The sequence below is a fragment of the Larimichthys crocea genome, chromosome XVII, assembly GCF_000972845.2.
Source record: "Larimichthys crocea isolate SSNF chromosome XVII, L_crocea_2.0, whole genome shotgun sequence".
NCBI classification, from domain to species: Eukaryota; Metazoa; Chordata; class Actinopteri; family Sciaenidae; genus Larimichthys; species Larimichthys crocea.
This window is the reverse complement of record NC_040027.1, coordinates 7,177,112-7,200,167: the sequence shown is the minus strand read 5'-3', so window position 1 is coordinate 7,200,167 and position 23,056 is coordinate 7,177,112. Positions and strand designations below refer to the sequence as shown.

The 23,056-nt window shown below is 47.6% G+C and overlaps 1 protein-coding gene across 5 annotated transcripts in view; it reads left to right on the top strand.

Moving 5' to 3' along the window:
• Positions 1-23,056, top strand: part of nfia (nuclear factor I/A) — a 168,292-nt gene that overhangs the window by 61,966 nt on the left and 83,270 nt on the right. For 3 of the 5 annotated variants that reach the window (XM_027290451.1, XM_027290452.1, XM_027290453.1), the window contains exon 4: positions 19,957-20,485. In XM_027290451.1, the coding sequence (XP_027146252.1) occupies positions 19,957-20,485 (529 nt within the window). Of the gene's footprint in view, positions 1-12,302; positions 12,434-19,956; positions 20,486-23,056 lie in introns of those variants that run through there. The other 2 variants (XM_027290455.1, XM_027290454.1) reach the window with 1 other exon arrangement.

Here is a 23,056-nt window from a genome sequence, read left to right as displayed (position 1 = left end):
TTTGTTGTGTGCTGTGTGTGTGTGGTATGTGGTTCCTGTGTGTTTGTATCTCGTGTGTTCCTGTGTTATGCGTGTTCTGTCTGGTTGGTGGTGTGTGTGTGTGTGTGTCTGTGTGTGCTGTCTGTTGTGTGTCGTCTGTGTGTGGTTGTTCTGTGATCTGTGCTGTGTGCCGTGTGTGTCGTGTGCTGTTCTCGTTGATGTGTCGTACCGTGTGGTGTCTTTTGTGGTGTGTGTGTGTTCCTTGTTTGTTTTTCGGTGTCTCTCGTGTGTTTGGTCTGCGTTTGTGCGGATCTGTTTGTGTGTTGGGCTGTTCGTGTGTATGTGTGTGGTTGCGTCGTGTGTTTTGGTCCTCTCATGTGTCTTGTTATGTGTGTGTGCTGTTTGTTGTTGTCTGTGTGTGTGTGGATTGCCTCCGTGTGTGTGTGTTGTTTGTGTCTGTTGTGTGTTGCTGTGTGGTGTGTGTGTCTGTGTGGTGTGTTCTGGTGTGCTTTGTCTGTGTGTCGTGTGGTGTGTTGTCTGTGTGTGTGTGTGTTGTAGCGCTGGTGTGGGGTATCTTTCATTATGGATCCATCTGAAGCAGAAGTTCACCCTTATACAAGCTAACGAAATCTGGTAAGCGCTGAGGGAAAGCAAGCCGGGGGGGGGGCCTGTCACTCCGAGGTCCAGCCCGACAAGAGACGCGCTCCCTTCAGATTCCTTTTCTCGTCTTAAAAACCACCCACAACACCAACACCACAAACCACCACACACACACACACACACCCTCGCTGTCATTCCGCACGTGCCCCGCAACCATGTTTCACCAGGACCAAACTGACTCCTGCCGGCGCCCTCCCAAAAACTTCATTCTCTTCTTGCGAGAAGCGTTCACTGTCCGCACCCTTTGAAACGTGCTGCGTTCACTGTCCGCACCCTTTGAAACGCGCTGCGTTCACTGTCCGCACCCTTTGAAACGCGCTGCGTTCAACACCTTCATGTTTACGTGTGTCCAGGTGAGACGAGGATGTTAACGAGGATCGATTATTGAATTCAGTTTGGACAGCACATCGCTGGACGTGGTTAGCTTAGCTTAGCATAAAGGCTGGCAGCAGAGGGGAAGAGCTAGCCTGTAACATGTTCATGCTGGAACTACTTGTTGTTGAATGGCAGCGTATCCCTCCGCTCAGCCTGAGGTCATGGTGGCGCCGACATGTTCCAGCTGTTGGCTAACGGTTTCCATAGACTTCAAGTCTTTATGCTAAGCTAGGCTAAACACCTCCAGACTTGGACTTGAGTACTCGAGTACTTGGACGTATCGAGTACTCTCATGTAGGTCTGCACATGTGGAGCTTCAGATAACGTCTTCGTGTCTGATGAATAATATTTGAACTTGAGTACTCGAGTACTGCGTTACTAAAGTAATCCCACGTTGAGCCGGCCGTCTCTGTGGTTTGTTTGTTTCATCGCGTCACGTTAACGATGATCTCACGTCATCATCCCGACTCCAAACTGACGGAACAAACGTTTAAAGAACGTTAGAAAAACGTTCATGAGATCAAAACAAGCTAACAAGCTCATCAGAACCCGAGCCGAACAGAACCAGCAGCTGGAGGCTCGTCTCTTCTTTGTCTGTTTTCAGTGTGACGCACACACACACACACACACACACACACACACACACACAGGAAGCTCACGTCCTCCATCTTTGTGTGTAAACTTCAAGTTGTCGGCTGCTGCTCGAAATAATACTGTGGGATGGCATATGTGTGTACACACACACACACACACACACACACACACACACACACTGGCTCATCAATGAAAGTCGGTCAGAGGGTGGGGGGGTTCCGGCCTCTCCCCATGCTCTGCCAGGCCATCTGTTCCTCCTGCCTCCCTCTCACTACACAACTGCCTTCCTGTTTCATCCTCTTCTTCTTCTGTTGTAGTGCGCACACACACACACACACACACACACACACACACACAGCTGCCAGCCAATCCCCCGTCAGAGTTTTGAAGTTTCCTATCATCTGAGTGAGATGAGTTTATTATCTGAGCGATGATATTTTGGGGACTTTCAAACGGACCCTCGTCCAAAAACACTGAAAAACAGCAAACGTCCCCACAGACTGTCTAAAACCTGGACGTAGTCTCCGTGACGTCCCCACAGACTGGGCGTTTATGAACCGACGGTCGAGTTTTATTGAATTTGAAGTTTAGTTTCTATTTTCTTTTTTCTTTCAGTTTGTTTTGTCGTTTTATGGTTCGTCTTCCTCTGGTCTTCGTTCACCGTCTGTGAACATGAACGTGAACGTTCAGTTTGAAATGAACAATATGTTTCATAATCATGTTTCTCTCTCTTCTTTTTCACTTCTCATTCTTCCTCTTCTCGCCTCTTATTCTTCGTCTCCTGTGTCCTCATCACTCTCTTCCTCTGTCCTCCTTCTTCTATTTTGTCAAACATTCCTTCATCAGTTCTTCTCTTGTCTTATTTTATAACTCTCCATCTCTCTCCTGACCTTATTCTCCTCCTCATCTCTCTATTTTTACTCTCTCTCTCTCTGGTTGTGCGAGCTTGGTGGAGTCTTGGTTTCAGGCCCGGTACTGTTGGCTGATCTCCAGCCTGGCAGCAGCTCAGTGGGAGCAGGTGGAGCCCCCATCCCCCACCACACACACACACACACACACACACACACACACACACTTTGTGGTGCTGCAGTATTTTTTAGCCCAAACTCGCCGACATCAGCCCGTCTCCATGGTGACGTCCATGTTGAGTTTTTGAATTTCTGCTCACGTCTGATTGGTCGGCTGTTTGCTGGATGTAACTCTTCATGTTGTTATAATGTTATATAAATGTTTTCAAACTGTTCATCCGTCAAGACTTTAAAAACTCCAGATTTTAATTTAAATTTCATTTCATTCGTTTCTTCACGCTGGTGAGCGGTTGTCATAGTAACGTCTGACATGTCGTGATGCTGACGGTGTCGAAGGTCTGACTCTGAATTTCAAACTGTTGATGAAGCTGAAGCACAGTCTGAGTGTGTGTGTGTGTGTGTGTGTGTGTGTGTGTGTGTGTGTCAAACTTTTGTCTCGTCCTGCGGCCTTCTGGGAAAATGTCAGTCAGCGTGTCGTCATGACGACAGATATAAAGAATTTTTTTATTTATTATTTAACACATTAAACGATGTAAATAAATCACAATACTCATGAATATTAATGATCGATCAGGCGGATTATTGATGTTTAAAATGATAAATAATTAAATCTGAATTTTAAATATTTCTTCAACTGTAATATTTTTATTATTTCTTATTTCAGAACAAAAACATGTTTGAGGTTGTAGTAAAAATATTCAATAATAACAACGATCAAATATTTATCCAGAGAAATATCAAATCAAATATAAATAAATATTTTCATGTTTTAAAACAGTTTTTATGATTTTATATAATTATATAAAATAATATAAAAACTGAAAAAGAAAAATTAGTTTGTTTGTTTTTTATTTTGTGTCATTTGTGTCCGTTATTTTAAAAAAGTGAATTTATTTTTACAGTTTTAATATTTAACAAACGTCACAGTAACGTTTAACTGACGTTTGATTTATACATACTGTGTGTGTGTGTGTGTGTGTGTGTGTTTGCAGGATGTCGATGCTCTATGAACACTCTGCTGTAGTGTCAGTCAGTCTCCTCTAGATGGCGCCTCAGGCTGCTTTTCTGACCCTTCAGTTTATTTAAAGAGACGCTTCAGTGCGAACATGATGTCATCAAAGTGTGATGTCATCAAAGTGTGATGTCATCAAAGTGTGATGTCATCAAAGTTGATCAGCTGAATCAAAAATAAAAAAAACAATCAGCTGATCAAAGTGTGTGTGTAATATAAAGATCTGTGCATTTAAAGTGACATCACACCTGCGTGTCATCATGTGACCTGATGAACACCTGATCCAGGTTTGTGGTCACAGTCATGTGACGCGCTGATGTCGAATGTTTCATATTTTCTGAATATTTCATTTAATATTCGGTTCAAGAACGGCAGGAAGTTAGTTAGAGTTATTTCCTGTCAGTATTTCATCATGGTGACTTGTTAAACCGTTTTCTACTTTTAGTTTTGATTCATTTCTAACAATCAGACAAACTTCATGTTCCTCTGACAGTCAGTGTTTCCTTCTCCTCCTCCTTTCACCTCTTTGAGGCTGTTGATCAGAGACTGAAGTTCAAGTCTTCGCTGAGTCCTCACCCTGTCACGTTTATTTAAAAAGAAACATTCAGGTCAGACCGATGCCCATCAGAAGGCCTCGTGACCCTCTGTGAAGCTTTGGTGACCCACAGCGGGGCCCACGGGTTGGGAACCATTCTTCCACTGATGCTGATCACATGATGAAGTTAAACACCAGAAAAGATCCAGTGGAAGAAGACTCAGAGAAGACTCAGAGAGAAGACTCTGAGAGAAGACTCTGAGAGAAGACTCAGAGAAGCCTCAGAGAGAAGACTCAGAGAAGACTCAGAGAGAAGACTCAGAGAGAAGACTCAGAGAGAAGACTCAGAGAGAAGACTCAGAAAAGACTCGGGGAGAAGTTCAAACAGTTCAGTGTCTTCCAAACTGACGTCAGGTCAGATGTTTGTCCACAGTGTGAGCGCAGCCTTCATGTCTGAGCTCAGCAGCTCCTCAGCGTGAATCAGCTCTGCCATCCATCGCGTCGTGAGCCAGTTATCCACGATTACACATCAAGATTATTGATCATATCGAAAGCCCAATTTAATTGCTGTAATCTAATTACCGTCTTTTGTCTTGACCTTCATTGCTGAGACGTTGTTTAGCCGACTAATAACGTGGAGCCGGGGCCTCAGATGTATTTGAGCGAAGTAAATCTGCAGATTGTCTTGTTAAATCACGCCGGCTGTCCTTCTATTAACATAAAAGCTTCTGTTCATTAACCTCAGACGACTCGCAGCTCCGCGCCGCCGGCCCCTGGAGGACTGAAAACCTGCAGAAGAAGAGATCAGCTGAGGTCAACACGAGCTGCAGGTTTATTTAGAACAAACAGACAAACTTCACGTTTCAGGATAATTGGATCAAATCTGGAGCTTAAATGAATTTAATGCAGATTTGAAATGAAGAGTCTGATGTGGAGACGCTGAACGTTCTGCTGCTGTGAGGACTTCAGCTGACTCTTTAAAATACACACTTAACAACAAACGCTTCGTCATCTCATCGCTGCCTGTCGGCGTTTTCGTGGCCCGGCACAGGAAGATGACTAACCGTATACTTAAAGCAACATTATGTAACAGCCAATCATCAGCCAGGTCCCCAGCAGCAGCTGATATCACTGACTAGTCCAGCAGCAGTCAGCCCAGAACCAGAACCAGAACCTACAGCAGCAGCTGATATCACTGCCTAGTCCAGCAGCAGTCAGCCCAGCTCGGCGTCTGTCTTTCAGCCTTTTATTTCACCAAGCTCTCACCAACCACTAAAAGTCAGTCCCACATTCTTCTTCTTCATCCTCTTCACTCTCTTCTCCTCTGCCATCATGTCCATAGAGGCTGCTGAGCCCGGTTACATTGCCCTCTCGCCCAGCTCCGGTTCTGGCATGACACCAGCTCTGCTCAGCATTCCTCGTTCCGGGCCTGATAACGTCCCTCAACCTTGAAGCTCCCGGTCCAATCATAGCTAACTGAGCTAACGGCAGCTACATTTGAGTCAACAGTCACTTTAGCAACAAGTCAAACTTTGTAAACAGTGTAATATTAGAGTAATCCATTACACTACTTTTGTGTTACTTTCTCCAAAATGACTGCAGAAGTTGGACCCGGCATTACAAACAGAAGAGCTGAGCAGTCGGACAGGAGCAGCAAATATATAAAATCTGACCCAGTCTGAATACAGTTCTGTGGTTCTGGTTCTGTTTGGTGATCAGTGAGGCCCGGACACAGAGGACTGTAGCAGCTCACAGTCACTCACAGACTGGATCAGACAGGAAGCTGATGAACCATGAAGACACTGTGTGTCAGTGCTGGATGGACAGAGGACAGGTGGACAGATGGACAGGTGGACAGAGGACAGGTGGACAGAGGACAGGTGGACAGAGGACAGGTGGACAGATGGACAGAGGACAGGTGGACAGAGACAAACAAAGTTTGACTTCATGGAGACTTTAACAAACATTGATTTGGCGCCTCAGTGTGTGACGTCACGTTACTTTGCTGGTTTTATTTAAACATTTTTAAATCACATCATTTTTAATTGCTGTAATTTAAAGATAGCTGTGTTCAGGTGTACCTCATCAGCATCATCGGTATCAGCTGCTGGGTCTGCAGCCCGGTCCCGCTCGGTCCCGCTCGGTCCGCTGCAGACCTTCAGCTCCACATTTCTGCACCGACAGCACTTTGTTTCTCCCTCTACACTCACGTGTTCGGCCCTCACAGCGCGGCGCCCACCACAGGTCCATGCGGGGAGGAGAGCCATGTGTCGCGGCCATAAATCAGCAGCAGCGGCTGGTGCACCGACTCCGCTCCGCCTCTGAGCGTCCCGTCCGGCCGCCTGCTGCAGGACGCACGCAGCGCTGCGGGGCTGGAGCTGCACGGAGCGGCACGGAGCGGCACGCTGATCGCTGCGGCTCTTCCCGTGCTGTACCGGGTCACGCCGAGCTGAACCGGGTTATGTGGATCCAGCGGGACAGGAAGAAGAGGAGGAGGAGAGAGAGGGGGGAGGGACGCAAACAAACAAACAAAGAGGACACCGAACTGATGCAACTTCTGTAAAGTCTGCGAACCGAACCGAGCCGAACTAACAAACAGAGAGTGAGAGCAGCTGGCGAACCGAGCCAAACCGAGCCGTGCTGAGCCGAGCCAGTGAACCCTCAGAGTGTTTTTCAGTTTTGATTTGAAGTGATGAGTCCAGCCTGAAGCTGCACACCTGAACTCAGTGTTCACCATGGTGAGTCTGGACCGTTAGAACCCCTCTGTTAGAACTCTGTAAGAACTCTGGTAGAACTCTGTAAGAACTCTATTAGAACCCCTTAGAACTCTGTAAGAACTCTGTAAGAACTCTGTTAGAACCCCTTAGAACTCTGTTAGAACACTATTAGAAATTCATTAGAACTCTGTTAGAACCCCCTAGACCTCTGTTAGAACTCTGTTAGAACTCTGTAAGAACTCTGTTAGAACCCCCTACACCTCTGTTAGAACTCTGTTAGAACTCTGTTAGAACCCCCTACACCTCTGTTAGAACTCTGTTAGAACCCTTAGAACTCTGTTAGAACTCTGTTAGAACCCCTTAGAACTCTGTTAGAACACTATTAGAAATTTATTAGAACTCTGTTAGAACTCTGTTAGAACACTATTAGAAATTTATTAAAACTCTGTTAGAACACTATTAGAAATTTATTAGAACTCTGTTAGAACACTATTAGAAATTTATTAGAACTCTGTTAGATCTCCTTAGAACTCTGTTAGAACTCCTTAGAACTCTGTTAGAACCCCTTAGAACTCTGTTAGAACACTATTAGAAATTTATTAGAACTCTGTTAGAACCCCTTAGAACTCTGTTAGAACTCTGTTAGAACTCTGTTAGAACCCTGTTGGAACATTATTAGAAATGTGTTCTAACTATTTGAACTCTGTTAGAACTTCATTAGTGTCTGTTATTAGAACTCTATTAGAACAGAGTTCTAGATTAGAAGTTGTACTGTGGTAGTTGCACAGAAGTAGTAGTAGTGATATTAGTAGTAGTGTTGTAATAGTACTCTAATAGTACTGTTGTAGTAGTACCTGATGATTGTGTTTTCCGTCCAATCAGACGCAGCTCTGATGTTTATTTATTGTAGCTCTGAGGTGGCAGCTGCTGATTGGCTCAGCTTCATATTCTCTATATGATGTATGAAATGTGTGTGTGTGTGTGTGTGTGTGTGTGTGTGTGTGTGTTCAGTTGATTGGTCGTGTCTGTTATTTCCTACGTTTATCTTTAGACTTTAAATCACCCACAGTCTCTGTGTGTCACTTATCGATCGTTATCGATCGTTATCGATTGGCCATATCGATAAACGTTCAGCTCTGATAATAATCCTGATATCTCTGATCATCTCCATCCTCCTCCAGTCTGTGCTCAGTCTGTACTCGGTCTGTGCTCGGTCTGTACTCGGTCTGTACTCGGTCTGTGCTCGGTCTGTACTCGGTCTGTGCTCGGTCTGTACTCGGTCTGTACTCGGTCTGTGCTCGGTCTGTACTCGGTCTGTGCTCGGTCTGTGCTCGGTCTGTACTCGGTCTGTACTCGGTCTGTGCTCGGTCTGTACTCGGTCTGTGCTCGGTCTGTGCTCGGTCTGTACTCGGTCTGTGCTCGGTCTGTACTCGGTCTGTGCTCGGTCTGTGCTCGGTCTGTACTCGGTCTGTGCTCGGTCTGTACTCGGTCTGTACTCGGTCTGTGCTCGGTCTGTACTCGGTCTGTGCTCGGTCTGTACTCGGTCTGTACTCGGTCTGTGCTCGGTCTGTACTCGGTCTGTGCTCGGTCTGTACTCGGTCTGTACTCGGTCTGTGCTCGGTCTGTACTCGGTCTGTGCTCGGTCTGTGCTCGGTCTGTACTCGGTCTGTACTCGGTCTGTGCTCGGTCTGTACTCGGTCTGTGCTCGGTCTGTACTCGGTCTGTACTCGGTCTGTGCTCGGTCTGTGCTCGGTCTGTACTCGGTCTGTACTCGGTCTGTGCTCGGTCTGTGCTCGGTCTGTACTCGGTCTGTGCTCGGTCTGTGCTCGGTCTGTACTCGGTCTGTACTCGGTCTGTGCTCGGTCTGTGCTCGGTCTGTACTCGGTCTGTGCTCGGTCTGTGCTCGGTCTGTACTCGGTCTGTGCTCGGTCTGTGCTCGGTCTGTGCTCGGTCTGTACTCGGTCTGTGCTCGGTCTGTGCTCGGTCTGTACTCGGTCTGTACTCGGTCTGTGCTCGGTCTGTGCTCGGTCTGTACTCGGTCTGTGCTCGGTCTGTGCTCGGTCTGTACTCGGTCTGTGCTCGGTCTGTGCTCGGTCTGTACTCGGTCTGTGCTCGGTCTGTGCTCGGTCTGTACTCGGTCTGTGCTCGGTCTGTGCTCGGTCTGTACTCGGTCTGTACTCGGTCTGTGCTCGGTCTGTGCTCGGTCTGTACTCGGTCTGTACTCGGTCTGTGCTCGGTCTGTGCTCGGTCTGTACTCGGTCTGTACTCGGTCTGTGCTCGGTCTGTGCTCGGTCTGTACTCGGTCTGTACTCAGTCTGTGCTCAGTCCTGTCTGTACTCGGTCTGTACTCGGTCTGTGCTCGGTCTGTGCTCGGTCTGTACTCGGTCTGTACTCGGTCTGTGCTCGGTCTGTACTCGGTCTGTACTCGGTCTGTGCTCGGTCTGTGCTCGGTCTGTGCTCGGTCTGTACTCGGTCTGTACTCGGTCTGTGCTCGGTCTGTGCTCGGTCTGTGCTCGGTCTGTGCTCGGTCTGTGCTCGGTCTGTACTCAGTCTGTACTCGGTCTGTGCTCAGTCCTGTCTGTGCTCAGTCTGTGCTCGGTCTGTGCTCAGTCCTGTCTGTGCTCGGTCTGTGCTCGGTCCTGTCTGTGCTCGGTCTGTGCTCGGTCCTGTCTGTGCTCTCTCTGTCAGTTATTAGTCTGTTTGTTTTCGTTGGTGTAATGTTCAGTCAGTTTATTGCTGCAGGACTCTGAGTGTGTGTTGGTGATCTGCAGTGACGTCCGTGTGACTGACTTTCTAATGGTCGCGGTGTTTCTGTCTCTGGTGTGTTCAGAGCGTGCTCAGTTCGCTCTCCTTTGACGGACACTTCTTTGTGATATTTGTACCTCCTGTCATGTTTATAATATTCATACAGTGTGTGTGTATAGAGTTTCAGTGTGTGTGTGTGTCCCTGTGGTGATTTATGCATCTGTTTGTGGACTTTGATCTCCTTGTATCATCTTTAATGGTCGTATAGGGACACACAGAGTGTCTGTGGTTTATGGAGGCTTTGCTGAGTTTTATGGTAACTTGTATGGAATCTCTGCAGACTAATATTCCTCTTATGTTCCTGTAAAGGCGTTTATAGTGTCTGTGCGGCTCAGGTGTGACTTTATGAATCTTTGTAGTGTTTTAAAGTAACAAACATCCTGTCATATCTCTGTGGAAGCGCTCATCATATAAACATCTTCTGCACGCTCCGACCTGTTTGCTGTGTTTGGTTCTGGTTCTGCTGGTGCTCCTCTGCTGTGTTCCTGCAGATGGTGTGGATGGGATGTAGGGGGCGCTGTTCACTGGCTCCATTCAGCTCAACATGAGCTTAAACACCTGCAGTGAGCGGTGCAGCCTCGCTGTGATCGGACTCACCTGCAGCATACCTTACAGAGAAGAACGTGAACCTTTGACCCTCCTGATGTGAGGAAAACTTTACCAACAGTAAAATATTATAAATCATAATGTGACATCATGCTGAGAGGGATGATGTCATCACATATCATCAGACGTCATAAAGTAATAAGTCAGGAGGTCACGTGCTCCAGGTTTATATAAGACAGCTGATTGGCAACATCACAACATGATCTCACTCATATTATATAAGTGTGTGTGTGTTGTATGTGTTGTGTGTGTGTGTGTGAGAGCCTTCACCTGTGGCTGTATTTATTAAAAGTTATAATAATAATAATAATAATAATTAAAAATTAGAATTAATTAAAGAGTACGCAGATCCTAAATCAGAGACACATTTGGCGGTTTCTGCTGGTTCGAGGTGGTGGACTGGACCGGATCGAGGCTGAGGGGGGAGTCGAGCTGCAGAGCTGCACCGCCGGGCACGAGAGGCGGTGAGCCGACCGGGCAGCGACAAAACTTGCAGAAACTGCAGAAACACGCGGGACTCTGGTGGAGAGATCCCCGGGAGGAGAAGCTCAGTCCCCGGGAAGAGAAGCTCAGTCCCCGGGAGGAGAAGCAGAGTCCCCGGGAGGAGAAGCAGAGTCCCCGGGAGGAGAAGCAGAGTCCCCGCTGTCTGCTGTCGGAGGACTCGTTCTTCTTCTTCAATGTGAAACTGTAGAAACACACACACACTGAGTCCGTGAAGTTTTTATGAACGCGGGAAAACATTTCTGATCGATACCGATCAATGAGCCCTCAGTCTGATCACTTTCAGGCGGGATCCCGGAGCGCACACACACACACACACGTGCACGTGCACAGCGGCATCACTGGGTTGTACTTGTGAAAGTGCGCGCGGCGGATCGATGCTCCCTCTGTGATCGATCAGAGCGTGTGATCAGTCCGAGCTCTGCAGGGTCAGTGCGCACTGTCCGCGGCCACACACACCGACACAGGCCGAGCGGAGCTCCGGAGCGGAGAGCAGCAGACAGGAGGAGGAGGAGGAGGAGGAGGCGCTCCTTCCTCTGCGTCCGGGACACACACCGACTCCTCTCTCTCTCCCCCTCTCCTCCTCCCCCCTCCCTCCCTCTCTCTCTCTCTCTCCCCCTACTCCTCCTCCCCCCTCCCGCCCTCTCTCTCTCTCTCTCTCCCTCCTCCTCCTCCCCCCTCCCTCCCTTCTCATCTCTCTCTCTCCCCCTCCCTCCCCCTCCCTCCCTCTCTCTCCTCTCTCCCCCTCTCCTCTCCCCCCTCCCTCCCTCTCTCTCTCTCTCTCTCCCTCTTCTCTCTCTCTCCTCCCCCCTCCTCTCTCTCCTCTCCCCTCTCTCCCCCCCCTCCAATCTCTCTCTCTCCCCCTCTCCTCCCCCCTCCCTTTCTCTCTCTCTATCTCTCTCCCTCCCTCCCTCTCTCTCTCCTTTACCGTCTCCTCCTGTTGGAGATAAATTAACGGAAAGCAGCTGTCGGTTGTTTCAGAGGCGAGGCGGCCGTCTGGCAGCTCAGGGATCCCGTCTTGCCTTGTTTTCTTGCCCCGTGGTCAGCTCTCTTTTCCCGGGACTCCGCCGACAGCGCTGCCGCTGCTGCTGCTGCTGCACCGCGCCCTCCGTCCCGAACACCGAGGAGCCGCACCGCCGCACGCCGGCCACAGCGCCCCGCAGGACGGATAGACATGTTGCCGAGGTCCGCCGGTCGCCGCTCTCCGGAGCTTTGAAATGCACTTTCGGGACGTTTTGGAGCTTTGCACCGTCCGCCACCAGCACCGGCCGCTCTCGCCTCACCGTCCAGCACCGACAGCACCCCGGGCTGCCCTGTGATTTTCTGCGTAGTTGTAACGGGACTTTCTCTTGTTGCTGGAGATGTTCTTCGGGTCTGGGCTCAAAGTTGTGCGCTCCCCGGCGGAGGGCCTCTAACAGGTCCGGACAGTACATGTAACCCGAGGCGGGGTCAAAGTTCAGCCCTGGTTGGAAATGTGAAAGCGAAGGGGGCAAAAGGAGGAGGCTGATCTGCCCCTCTCTCTCCTTTCTGTTCTCTCCTTCACACACACACACACACACACACACACACACACACACACACACCTCGGACAGATATGTATTCTCCACTATGTCTGACACAGGTGAGTGTTTCAAACTTTTTCACGTGTGTTAACGCTGTGTGTCCCTCTGGGCTGCCGTCCCCGGTGTGCTCGGTTCCCGGTCCCGGTGCTCGGTGTGGTCCGCGCGCTCCGCCGCAGCTCCTCTTCACACTTGAACTCCTTCCTCCTCCCCGCAGCACATGGCGGACTCCTCCAAACTTCTTTCATTCTCTCACTCTAAATCCTCCTCCTGCTTTTTCTGCTCACGCGTTTTATTTGCGGGAACTTTTCCTGCGCAGTCTGCGTGTTTTTCAGCGGGTTTGTGCGCAGCGTGGAGCCGCTGTGAGTGTGTGTGTGTCCGGCTGTTCCTCTGCCTGAAGCCGCGCTCAGGCTGCCGCTGCCCGGCCGAACCCGCCCGGCCGAACCCGCCCGGCCGAACCCGCCCGCAGCTTTTTGTTTTTTATTTTTTGAGGTTCTCTGTAGGTTCTCTGTAGGTTCTCTGTAGGTTCTCTGTTAGTTTCCGTTTTTAAGTTTGAAGCTGTAATTTGCGCAAAATGTGGATGATGCGTAAAGTGTCTCAGCTGTTTATTTCTGTTTTTATGACAACAGAACTTTCAGACTGTGGCTGCACACACACACACACACACACACACACACACACACACACACACACACACAGTTAGGTTGAAGCTGCTGACACGTGTTTGTGCAGATATGAGTGAGTTTGTGGATCTGACGCAGGATCAGTGCAAACAGGCAGCAGGATGATGATGAGGATGATGAAGGTGGTTCTGGTGTCAGTCCTGGTTCTGGTTCTGGTTCTGGTGGTGTTGAGCTCTGCGGTCTGGCTCCTGGTCTGTCCTCAGTGGTTTCTCGTGGAGGCCTCAGCTCGGCCTGACGCTGATCTCAGATCTGTGAAATAAATCAAATGTTTGTGAGGTGACACAGCAGAAAATATGAGCTGACACCTGCAGACCACAGACGCATCACTGCTCGTTTATTTACAGCTTCAAGTGGAAATTCAGATAAAAACATTTTGCATTTTTATTCATTAAATTTATCTTTAAAAAATAATAATTCCTGTCTGCAGTGAGGCGTTCAGGGTCAGAGGTTAAAATAGGACTGAACAGCTTCTTTTTTTTGGGGTGTGACCTCGTTCAGATTTTGTAAAATTAATCACAGCTCATCAAAACAATAATAATTTAAAACAGCACAAATATTTAAATATGAAGACGTTTATTCATCCAACAATTATTTAAAATTCATTTTATTCAACAGTTCACATTTAATTTAAATGATTTCTTTATTATATTTGGATCACACACTGATGTTTGGACCGGTGTGTGTTCATCGATCCTGGCTGTGAATATTCTGTAATAATCTGCAGCTCGGCAGCTTTTTGCTGATTTCTGCTGCAGCTTCGTCGTCGAACACTTCAGAGCTTCAGTCTGAGCTGACGAGTTCACTGCTCGCTCCTCGTTATTCTTTTTACTTTCATTTAATTTGTTCCTTTTTATTTATTTCTGAAATTTGTGACGTTTGAATTGAAGCATGTGTTTATGAGCTGCTCACATGAAATCCACATGTGTTCATCTTTAAACAAAAAGAACGGTCTGTACCAAAGTCTGTATTTTAACCGTCATCCTGAAGCTCAGATTTAATCATTGATAAATATATTTTAAGTTAATATTGCCCTAAAATTTAATCAACATCTGATTCATTCAGAAACCCTGGTAAAGGTTCAACATGAAGTGTTTTAAAAACACAAATCATCAGTTTAAAAATCAGATTCACAGAAAACGTTTGAGCGCTTCGTCTCTCAGCCAGCAGGTGGCGCCGACACACGAAGAAACCGTAATCAGACTTTTTAAAGACGAACTTCTCGATCGCAGCGTTTTGAACCTGGCTGCTCTCAGACGTTTCCGTTTGTGTCGCAGATGATTTTTCTGACTCGAGGTGATTTTATTGATTTTTAGAGAAAAGTCACAGCCGCAGCTCGACGGGAAGAAACGGCGTGAAAAATATAAAATAATAATAAAAGAGAAAGAAATAGAAGAAGAGACAGGAGAGGGTCTCCATCACTAATAAATCTAAAGTTTAATTTTTATATTTCAACGTCATAGGAAAGTTTTGGAGGTCCAGAAAAGTCTGAGCGTCTTGAGCTCGTGACGATCCTTCATCATCAGCGTCTTCGCTCCGTGTTTCAGATTCAGCTGAAGCGTTGAGACGTTTCGTGAGATGTTCTGCAGGGTTTGGGTCTGCTGGGTCCTGGTTCTCAGATGTTGAAATTACTTCTTGTTTGCTCTCTTCTCAATGTGTTTTGTCGTGGAGGCTGCCGTCCTCCTCCTCCTCCTCCTCCTCCTCCTCCTCCATCACCGCTCGTTAACGCCGGGCCTCGGCGGCTCAGTCGGGCCTCGGCGGCGAGCCACTGAGCCCGAGTGACACGCCGATAATTCCCTCAGTGTGTCGGTGTGGGTGTCAATAGACGGGGGAGGCAGGGAGGCAGGGAGGATTAGCATTATTGCTCCTCTAAATGACTGTTATTCAGGGGGTTGTTGTTACAGGCCGCTTATTTGGAGCCCATTACATCTGTCACCAAGGTGCAGAGGGGGAACGTGTAAGCCTCGGCCCGCCTCTCAGGCTCCCCTCGCAGGTTTAGAAACGCCGATTTCCTCAGAGAGAAAATGCTGAAAGAAAGAATGACCCCAAAAAGAGAAGGAAGAAAGAACCCCGGGGAGCCGCGTCTCACGTCCGCCTCAAACCTCTTCACCGCGTTTAACCAGGCGCGTTTTATTCAGCAGCAGAGCTGGTTTCTGCCACGGAGATGAGATGATTTCACCTGTTTGTAATAAAAAAAGACACGTTCTGTTCATCCATGAGTGCAAATAAATTCCAGAAACAGACGACAAGCTCTGGGAACATGTCGGATTATCTCAGAGCCACTGGCTGAATTTCTGGAAACAGAAACATGTTTCTGAGGCCAGATGTGAAAATAAATGAGTCGTTCATGACGGTGAAAAAAAACAAAACATCATCTTTGTGTCGCAGAAGCTGAAAAATCATTTCATGATTTCTCCTAAAAGAATCTTTCCTTTATTTTTTTATTGATTTATTTCAACAGATTTAGAGAAAATCCCTGAAACTAGTTTAATAATTTGATAATCGAACTAGAGAATCTGACTTTTATAGATGGATTATTACTGAAGAGTCTGTTCTATTATTTTAATTTCCTAAAATAATCCTTTTTAAATCAGCCCATTTTAATAATTCTTTGAATCTGTATTTTCTGTTTTTTTGATATTTAAATTAATTTTAATTTAAAACATTTATGATGTGAGTGAAGAGGCTGAATTTACTGAAGCAGCTTTTTATTTAGAATTTGAACAAATCAAAAATCTACAAATGTTTCCGTATAAATCAGCTCGTGTCAATAGTTTTTCTTGAATCAACTTGTCGACGCAGAAACAGAAACAGGATTATTTAGTTTCACATCTCAGAAAACATTCCTGAGTGGAGGGAAGCTGAGAACAAGAGGGATTATCTCACCCCGCTGGCAGAAAACCTTTTTTAAGGCCGAATCTGAGACCAAGTGACTCGTTAAGTGGGATTCTGTTCGCGGCCGACAGACAGAGTGTGAAAAGGCGGCAGAGGAAACACGGCGGCGGAGGACGGCGTGAAGCGGGTCAGGAAGCTGAAGCGCTGCACTGGGCTGTGAGGAATGTTGGTATGTGGCTCCAACGAACATCCAGAGCCGCCGAGCTGCAGATCCACTGTGGAATGTGTGTGTGTGTGTGTGTGTGTGTGTGTGTGTGTGTGTGTGTGTGTGTGTGTGGAGACGAGGCTGAACACATCATCCGTCCAGCAGCCGCTCGTCGTCCTAATAACTGCCTGAGGACACGCAGAAACAGAAACACATCTCACTCCGAACAGAAAGCACAAATAACAAAAGGCGGCGGCGTTCTCGCCGTCCTGGAGTGAGATTTCAGATTTCAGAGCTGCAGGTTGGCTGCGGAGCGGCTGGAGGCGCTTTTGGAGACAAACCCGTTCGCCTGGACCGTCTCCAAGAAGAAACAATGTGCTGTATTCAGACCCTTGACAAGGGAGGGTGAACAATGTTATATAAAAAAAGCATTGCAGCTGGCGCTCTAATGCACAGCCTGTAGATATAGTTTCCTCTTTAGTGTGAGAGCTCCGAGCTGGAGGTTTAATCTCACTGAGGAGATTCCACATAAAGATTTTCTGACAACACAGCTGCAGAAAAAAAAAACCTCAACTTCCTGTATTTAAGAAAAATATTTAACCCCGGAGCTCCAGTCCAATGTGAGAGGTTGTCAGAATGTGTAAAGTCAGATGAACCAGGTGATATTTTATATTTTCTCTTCCTCTGTACCAAAACATCAGCGTGGATTCATCCACCGCTGGAAATAGTCCCCAACAAAGGCCCCACCGCCTCCTGATCCAGAAACATGAAGCAACAACCAGCGAGCTCAGAGACAGGAAGTCAGTGCACAGACGCACAAACACGTCGAGGGTTCAACATTTAACTTTCAAACTTTCCAGCCCGTCAGAGAAATATCGTACAGAACCAAGGACAAGAGGAGGTTTTATTCTCTTCAAATTAACCAATCAGAATCCAGGATCCGACAAAGCCGAGTGATAAACATTATACAATCCAACAACCCTCTGAAACATTTTTGAACTTATTTTAGCTCAATTGTAAATGCACGATTCTGATTGGTCGCTGAAAGTCAGTAAACAATAAATAACTGACCAAACAAAATCACAGACTGTTCCTTTAAATGTTTTTATTTAAAAAGCACAACCCGACTTGTTTCAAAGGTTTTTATTAAATATATAATAATATACTGATTTGAAGTGTTGGTCGTGATGTCACAGTGATGTCAAATATACAAATGTGACATCATCAGTTTGATATTCAACATGACGACGAAACAAACAAAATAAACGATGACGGAGAAAAATCAAGTTTTTATTTTTTCACGTTCTTTTATTAAAAAATGTTTTTTATTGAGACGAACTGAAAAAATATTTAAAGTTTTCCAGACGAAGGTTTAAAATGTGTGTGTGTGTGTGAGTGTGTGTGTGTGTGTGTCCACATGCCACAGTCGGAGGCATTTGCACGTATCAAGATGTGTGTGAGCCTCTTTGATCTATGAATAGTCGAGTGTGTTTTTTTTTCAATACGTGGCTCAGGAGGAGGAGGAGACGAGGAGGAGGAGGAGGAGGGCCTCCAGCCTCCCCCTCGTCTCCCCCTCGTCTCCCCCTCCATCGCGGCCCGCTCAGTAACCCTCGGAGGGTTTTATCCAAATAAGAAATGTTCCATGAAGATGTTTTCTGTCCGTCTGTTCTCGGGCTGTTTGTCTTCTTCTCGTCTGTGTTTGGACAGACAAACTGAAACGACACGTCTCACCGAGTGTCGCGGCAGAAACAAACCTGAAAACAAAACACTAAATATTTCTGTGTTTTCACGTCCAGCACAAATCTGTCCGAGCCAAAGGAAGACAGAGAGAAAGTCTTAAACATAAAATCACGTATGAAACAAAAGGAATGAAGGTCACATGATCTTAAATCTGTCAGATCCTCTGGACGACATGTTTTCATATTAATCAGAGAGAAACAGTCAAACTGAACTCAGCCAATCACAGACGGCCGATGTGTTCGTCCGGTCAGCTGACCGCGGCGCGTTCTGACTGATGCAGCGTCATCAGACTTTTCTGTCACTTCCTGTTTAACGTTCCAATCATTTCATTCGTTCCGTTTCCTCGTGATTTGTTTTCATCGTGTCACGTGTTTCCTTCACCCTCTCGTCTCTAACGTGGTCACTTCCTGTCCGGCCCGTCTGGACCTGGTTGGTTTTGGTGGTTTTGGTGGACCCGAGCCTAAACTGGGTCTAATCCACGACATGCCGTCTGAACACGTTCCCTCTTTAATCACTGAGCCGCTCGCGTCAGCCAGAAGCCCCATAATGCACCTTTAATCCTCCACATGAGACATCTGAGCGCGTGCAAGGAAGCCGGCGGCGTGTTGCTGTTCGTGGCTGCTGATTGGTCGCTTGTTTGTTCGGTGTGATTTTGGTCGGTTGGTGTGTTTTCTCACGGCTGGCAAAGACCACCACAGACCACCACAGACCATTACAGATCACCACAGAGCACCACAGACCATTACAGACCATTACAGACCATTACAGATCACCACAGACCACCACAGACCATTACAGACCATTACAGATCACCACAGACCACCACAGACCATTACAGATCACCACAGACCACCACAGACCATTACAGACCATTACAGACCATACAATAGACCATCACCCAGGACCACTTACAGGACCAGCACCAGACCAGTCCGTCATCAGTTGATTATTGATTACTAGAAATGAAAAGTTTGTCTTCCTTCCTTCCTCCTGTATTTGCTACTTTTCTTGGTTTCCTTCTTTTTTATTTTATTGCTTTCTTCCTTTCTTAACTCCTTCTGTGCATCCTTGATTCTTTTTCTTCTTCTTTGCGTTCTAAACTTCCTGTTTCCCGTTTTCTTTGTAATTTCTCTTTTTTGTTCCCTTTGTTTTGCTTTTATGCTTCCTACCATTTCCTTGCGTCCTTTTTATCCTTCTCTCAGAACCTCCAGTTTTTTTTCTTCAGAAATGTGTAAAACTGAAAATGATTGTTGTTAAAACGAGTTTAAGGTCTGAACTTTGTTCACGACTTTAAAATCTTGAAATGTTTGAATGTTTCAACCGTCTGTTGTCTCGATCTGTCTGCGATCACGTGAGTTCGATTGTCTGACTACATGATGTCGACCTGTCTGTGATTCACATGATGTCGACCTGTCTGTGATCACGTGATGTCGATCTGTTTCTGCGATCAACGTGATGTTCGATCTGTCTGCGATCACATTGATGTCGACCTGTCTGCGATCAAGTGATGTCGGACCGTTCTGCGATACGTGATGTTCGATCTGTCTGCGATCACGTGATGTTCGATCTGTCCGATCTGTCCGATCTGTCTGCGATCACGTGATGTCGACCTGTCTGCGATCACGTGATGTCGATCTGTCTGCGATCACGTGATGTTCGATCTGTCTGCGATCACGTGATGTTCGATCTGTACCGATCTGTCGATCTGGTTCTAGCGATCACGTGATGTGTCCGATCTGTCTGTCGATTCAACATGATGTCGACTGTTGTGATCCATGATGTCGATCCTGCGATCTGTGTCTCACGCTGATGTCGACTGTCTGCGATCACTGTGTTGTCGGATCTGTCTGCGATCACGTGATGTCGATCCTGTCTCGCGATTCAAGTGATGTCGATCTGTCCGATCTGTCTGCGATCACGTGATGTCGACCTGTCTGCGATCACGTGATGTCGATCTGTCTGCGATCACGTGATGTCGATCTGTCTGCGATCACGTGATGTCGATCTGTCTGCGATCACGTGATGTTCGATCTGTCCGATCTGTCTGCGATCACGTGATGTTTAAAACCTTGTGGTGTCTCGTCGTTGTCTCCCCTCTCACCCGTCTCTCCTCTTCCTCCCTCAGGATGAATTCCATCCTTTCATCGAAGCCCTGCTGCCCCACGTCCGGGCCTTCGCCTACACATGGTTCAACCTGCAGGCCCGCAAGAGGAAGTACTTCAAGAAGCACGAGAAGCGCATGTCCAAGGAGGAGGAGCGCGCCGTGAAGGACGAGCTGCTCGGCGAGAAGCCCGAGGTCAAACAGAAGTGGGCGTCGCGCCTCCTCGCCAAACTGCGCAAAGACATCCGGCCCGAGTTCAGGGAGGACTTTGTGCTGACGGTGACGGGGAAGAAGGCGCCGTGCTGCGTGCTGTCCAACCCCGACCAGAAGGGCAAGATGAGGAGGATCGACTGCCTGCGCCAGGCGGACAAAGTGTGGAGGCTGGACCTGGTCATGGTGATTTTATTCAAAGGGATTCCCCTCGAAAGTACTGACGGGGAGAGGCTGGTAAAGTCTCCTCAGTGTTCGAACCCCACCCTGTGCGTGCAGCCGCATCACATTGGAGTTTCAGTCAAGGAGCTGGATCTGTACCTGGCCTACTTCGTCCACGCAGGTGAGTCCGAGTGTCCTCTTCACGTGTGTGTGTGAGTGTGTGTGACGTGATGCTGAGCAGCGCTGTGTGTGAACATGTGAAGCTTGTTTGTGACGCTCTGCTGACGTCTGATGACGTTCAAGAAAAACATTCAAGTTTCTGTTTGAGTTTGTGACTCGATGAGTCGTAGCATGTTTCTATGACATCACACACGGCTGACGTCATCACGTCACGTCTCAGTGTCTCGACGCCCAAAAAACATGGAAGATAAAACGTTACGTTAGCGTTAGCTTAGCTCTGTGTTTTCTCTCGGCTGTTGTCTCAGCTCTCAGGAGGATTGTGGGTAAATTTAGTGCGGGCTTGTTATTTCTGTCGTCAGGTGACGTTTACAACTTTACAAGAATCAACGTCTGAACTTCATGAACTTCGACTCAGCCTGTTTTTCTGTCACTTTGAGGATGATCCACCTTCCTCTCACTCGAGCACGTTATCTGCTGCAGACAGCCGTCGTCTCATCAGCGGTCAGTAAAGCAGAGCTCCTCACGCCGGCTGCCCTCTGCGAGCACGGTGGCGGTGGTGGCGGTGGCGGTTTGGGTGTTTTCGGGTGAAGCTGGCACAAATTCAGGACGATTAAGAAAAAAACCCACAATTATCTAGCGGAGTGATTGCTCAGCACGTCTCCTGATTCCACGGGAAAATAATTTGGCTGGTTGGAATATTTGTGCGTGCAGCAGCGAGCGGTGGCGGCGGCGGCCGAGGCATGTGGAGGAGACGTTTGGCAGACGCTTTAGAGAAACTTGGCTCGGAGCTCCGTCTAAGTTTGTTGGAGTTTTCTTGACAAAAGGAGGACAGCTTCCAGATAGTCGGGTAAAATTATCTCCGGGGTTCACTCTCAGATTCCTTCAGCAGCCGTCCGGGAATCGTTTTCATATCGTCTCCGTCTGCGCTCGAGTCAACAACAAGAACAAAACAATGAAAAGTTTTCAGATCCAATTTTCTTGAATTTCAGCAGCTGTTCTGGAGCTTTCAGTCGCATCACATGATCATCAATCAAAGTCCCTCCGCTGATGAAGATCATGTGGTTTGAGTAAAAGCTCCAGAACTGATGTCATGAGAAGTTTAATTCCACGTTTTTAAGGTTTTCCGTCACGTGTCCCGGCGTGAAGCGCTGAAGTGTCGCTGCGAGCCGTCAGCAGACACAAACTCTCTCTCCGTCCCGAGCCTTGATTACAATCATTTCCTGTGGCAGACTGAAGCCTCTCTGAGCCCGAAGACTGCCGCCTTTCTCCTGCTCTGCGTCCACGCCGTGTCTCGGGCCTCGTGTGTGTTTTCACTGTGCGGTCGCAGTAATCAGCTGTGCAGGTTCACACTGAGCTCCCTTCAGTCCGGTGTTGGAGACTGAAACGCCTCCGATGCTGCTGCTGGTTTGTGGTTTTACCCGAGGCGGGGCTCAGTCCAGGGTCTTTTAGCCAAACGCTGGAAACCCTCAGTGAGCTTTCTGTCTGAATAAACTGGTTTCTCGATGCTTGTCATCGTCTGCAGCAGAAACACAGACGGGGATCATTTGTGGCGAACACAGTGGCAATTCGTGAAGACGTGTTTATGTTTTCATTTTCTCTTTGGCTAAATTTAGGTTTCATATTTGAACAACTTCTGCCACCCAGACCCAGAGAGTGCCGAAGCCTTTGGCTCGGACTTGGCAGACTTTGTCTCTTTTGAATGAGGTGAGAGGGAGACGGCTTCCCTCCTCCCTCCTTCCTCCCTCCTTCCTCCCCCTCCTGGTCTGGATTCAGGTTTCAGGTTTCTTCCTGCCTCTTATTTAAGGCAGCGGAGCTTTTCTGGAGTGGCGGCGTTGATTAAAAGCCTCGTGAAGGCAGACTGACCTCAGGACTGGCAGGGCCGGAGGCGGGGTCTGTCAGGGCGGCCTGAGTCGGTAATTAAATTCATCCCCATACCACTGACTCAGAGAGGGGGAGGAGGAGCAGCAGGAGGAGCAGCGGGAGGAGGAGCAGGAGGGTTGCCAGTAGAAACCGCAGTGTATCACCAACCATTTATTATTTAATCCTGAGAGTTCAGCAGCACAAACTGAAATCACAGATTTAAAGGTGGAAATCATCAAATTAAAACTTTCCCCTGCAGACGAGATGAGTTTCAAATTAAGAAACAAACTGAAGTTTCTCTGTGTGAACAAACACCGAACTGAGGACCAGGACACATGGGGATCCAAGACTGGTCTCTGATCTTTGGTCTTTAGTCTCTGGTCTCAGGTCTCAGGTCTTTAGTCTCTGGTCTCAGGTCTTTAGTCTCTGGTCTCTGGTCTTTAGTCTTTGGTCTCTGGTCTCAGGTCTTTAGTCTCTGGTCTTTAGTCTTTAGTCTCTGGTCTTTAGTCTTTAGTCTCTGGTCTTTAGTCTTTGGTCTCTGGTCTCAGGTCTTTAGTCTCTGGTCTTTAGTCTTTAGTCTCTGGTCTTTAGTCTCTGGTCTTTAGTCTTTAGTCTCTGGTCTTTAGTCTCTGGTCTTTAGTCTTTAGTCTCTAGTCTTTAGTCTCTGGTCTTTAGTCTTTAGTCTCTGGTCTTTAGTCTCTGGTCTTTAGTC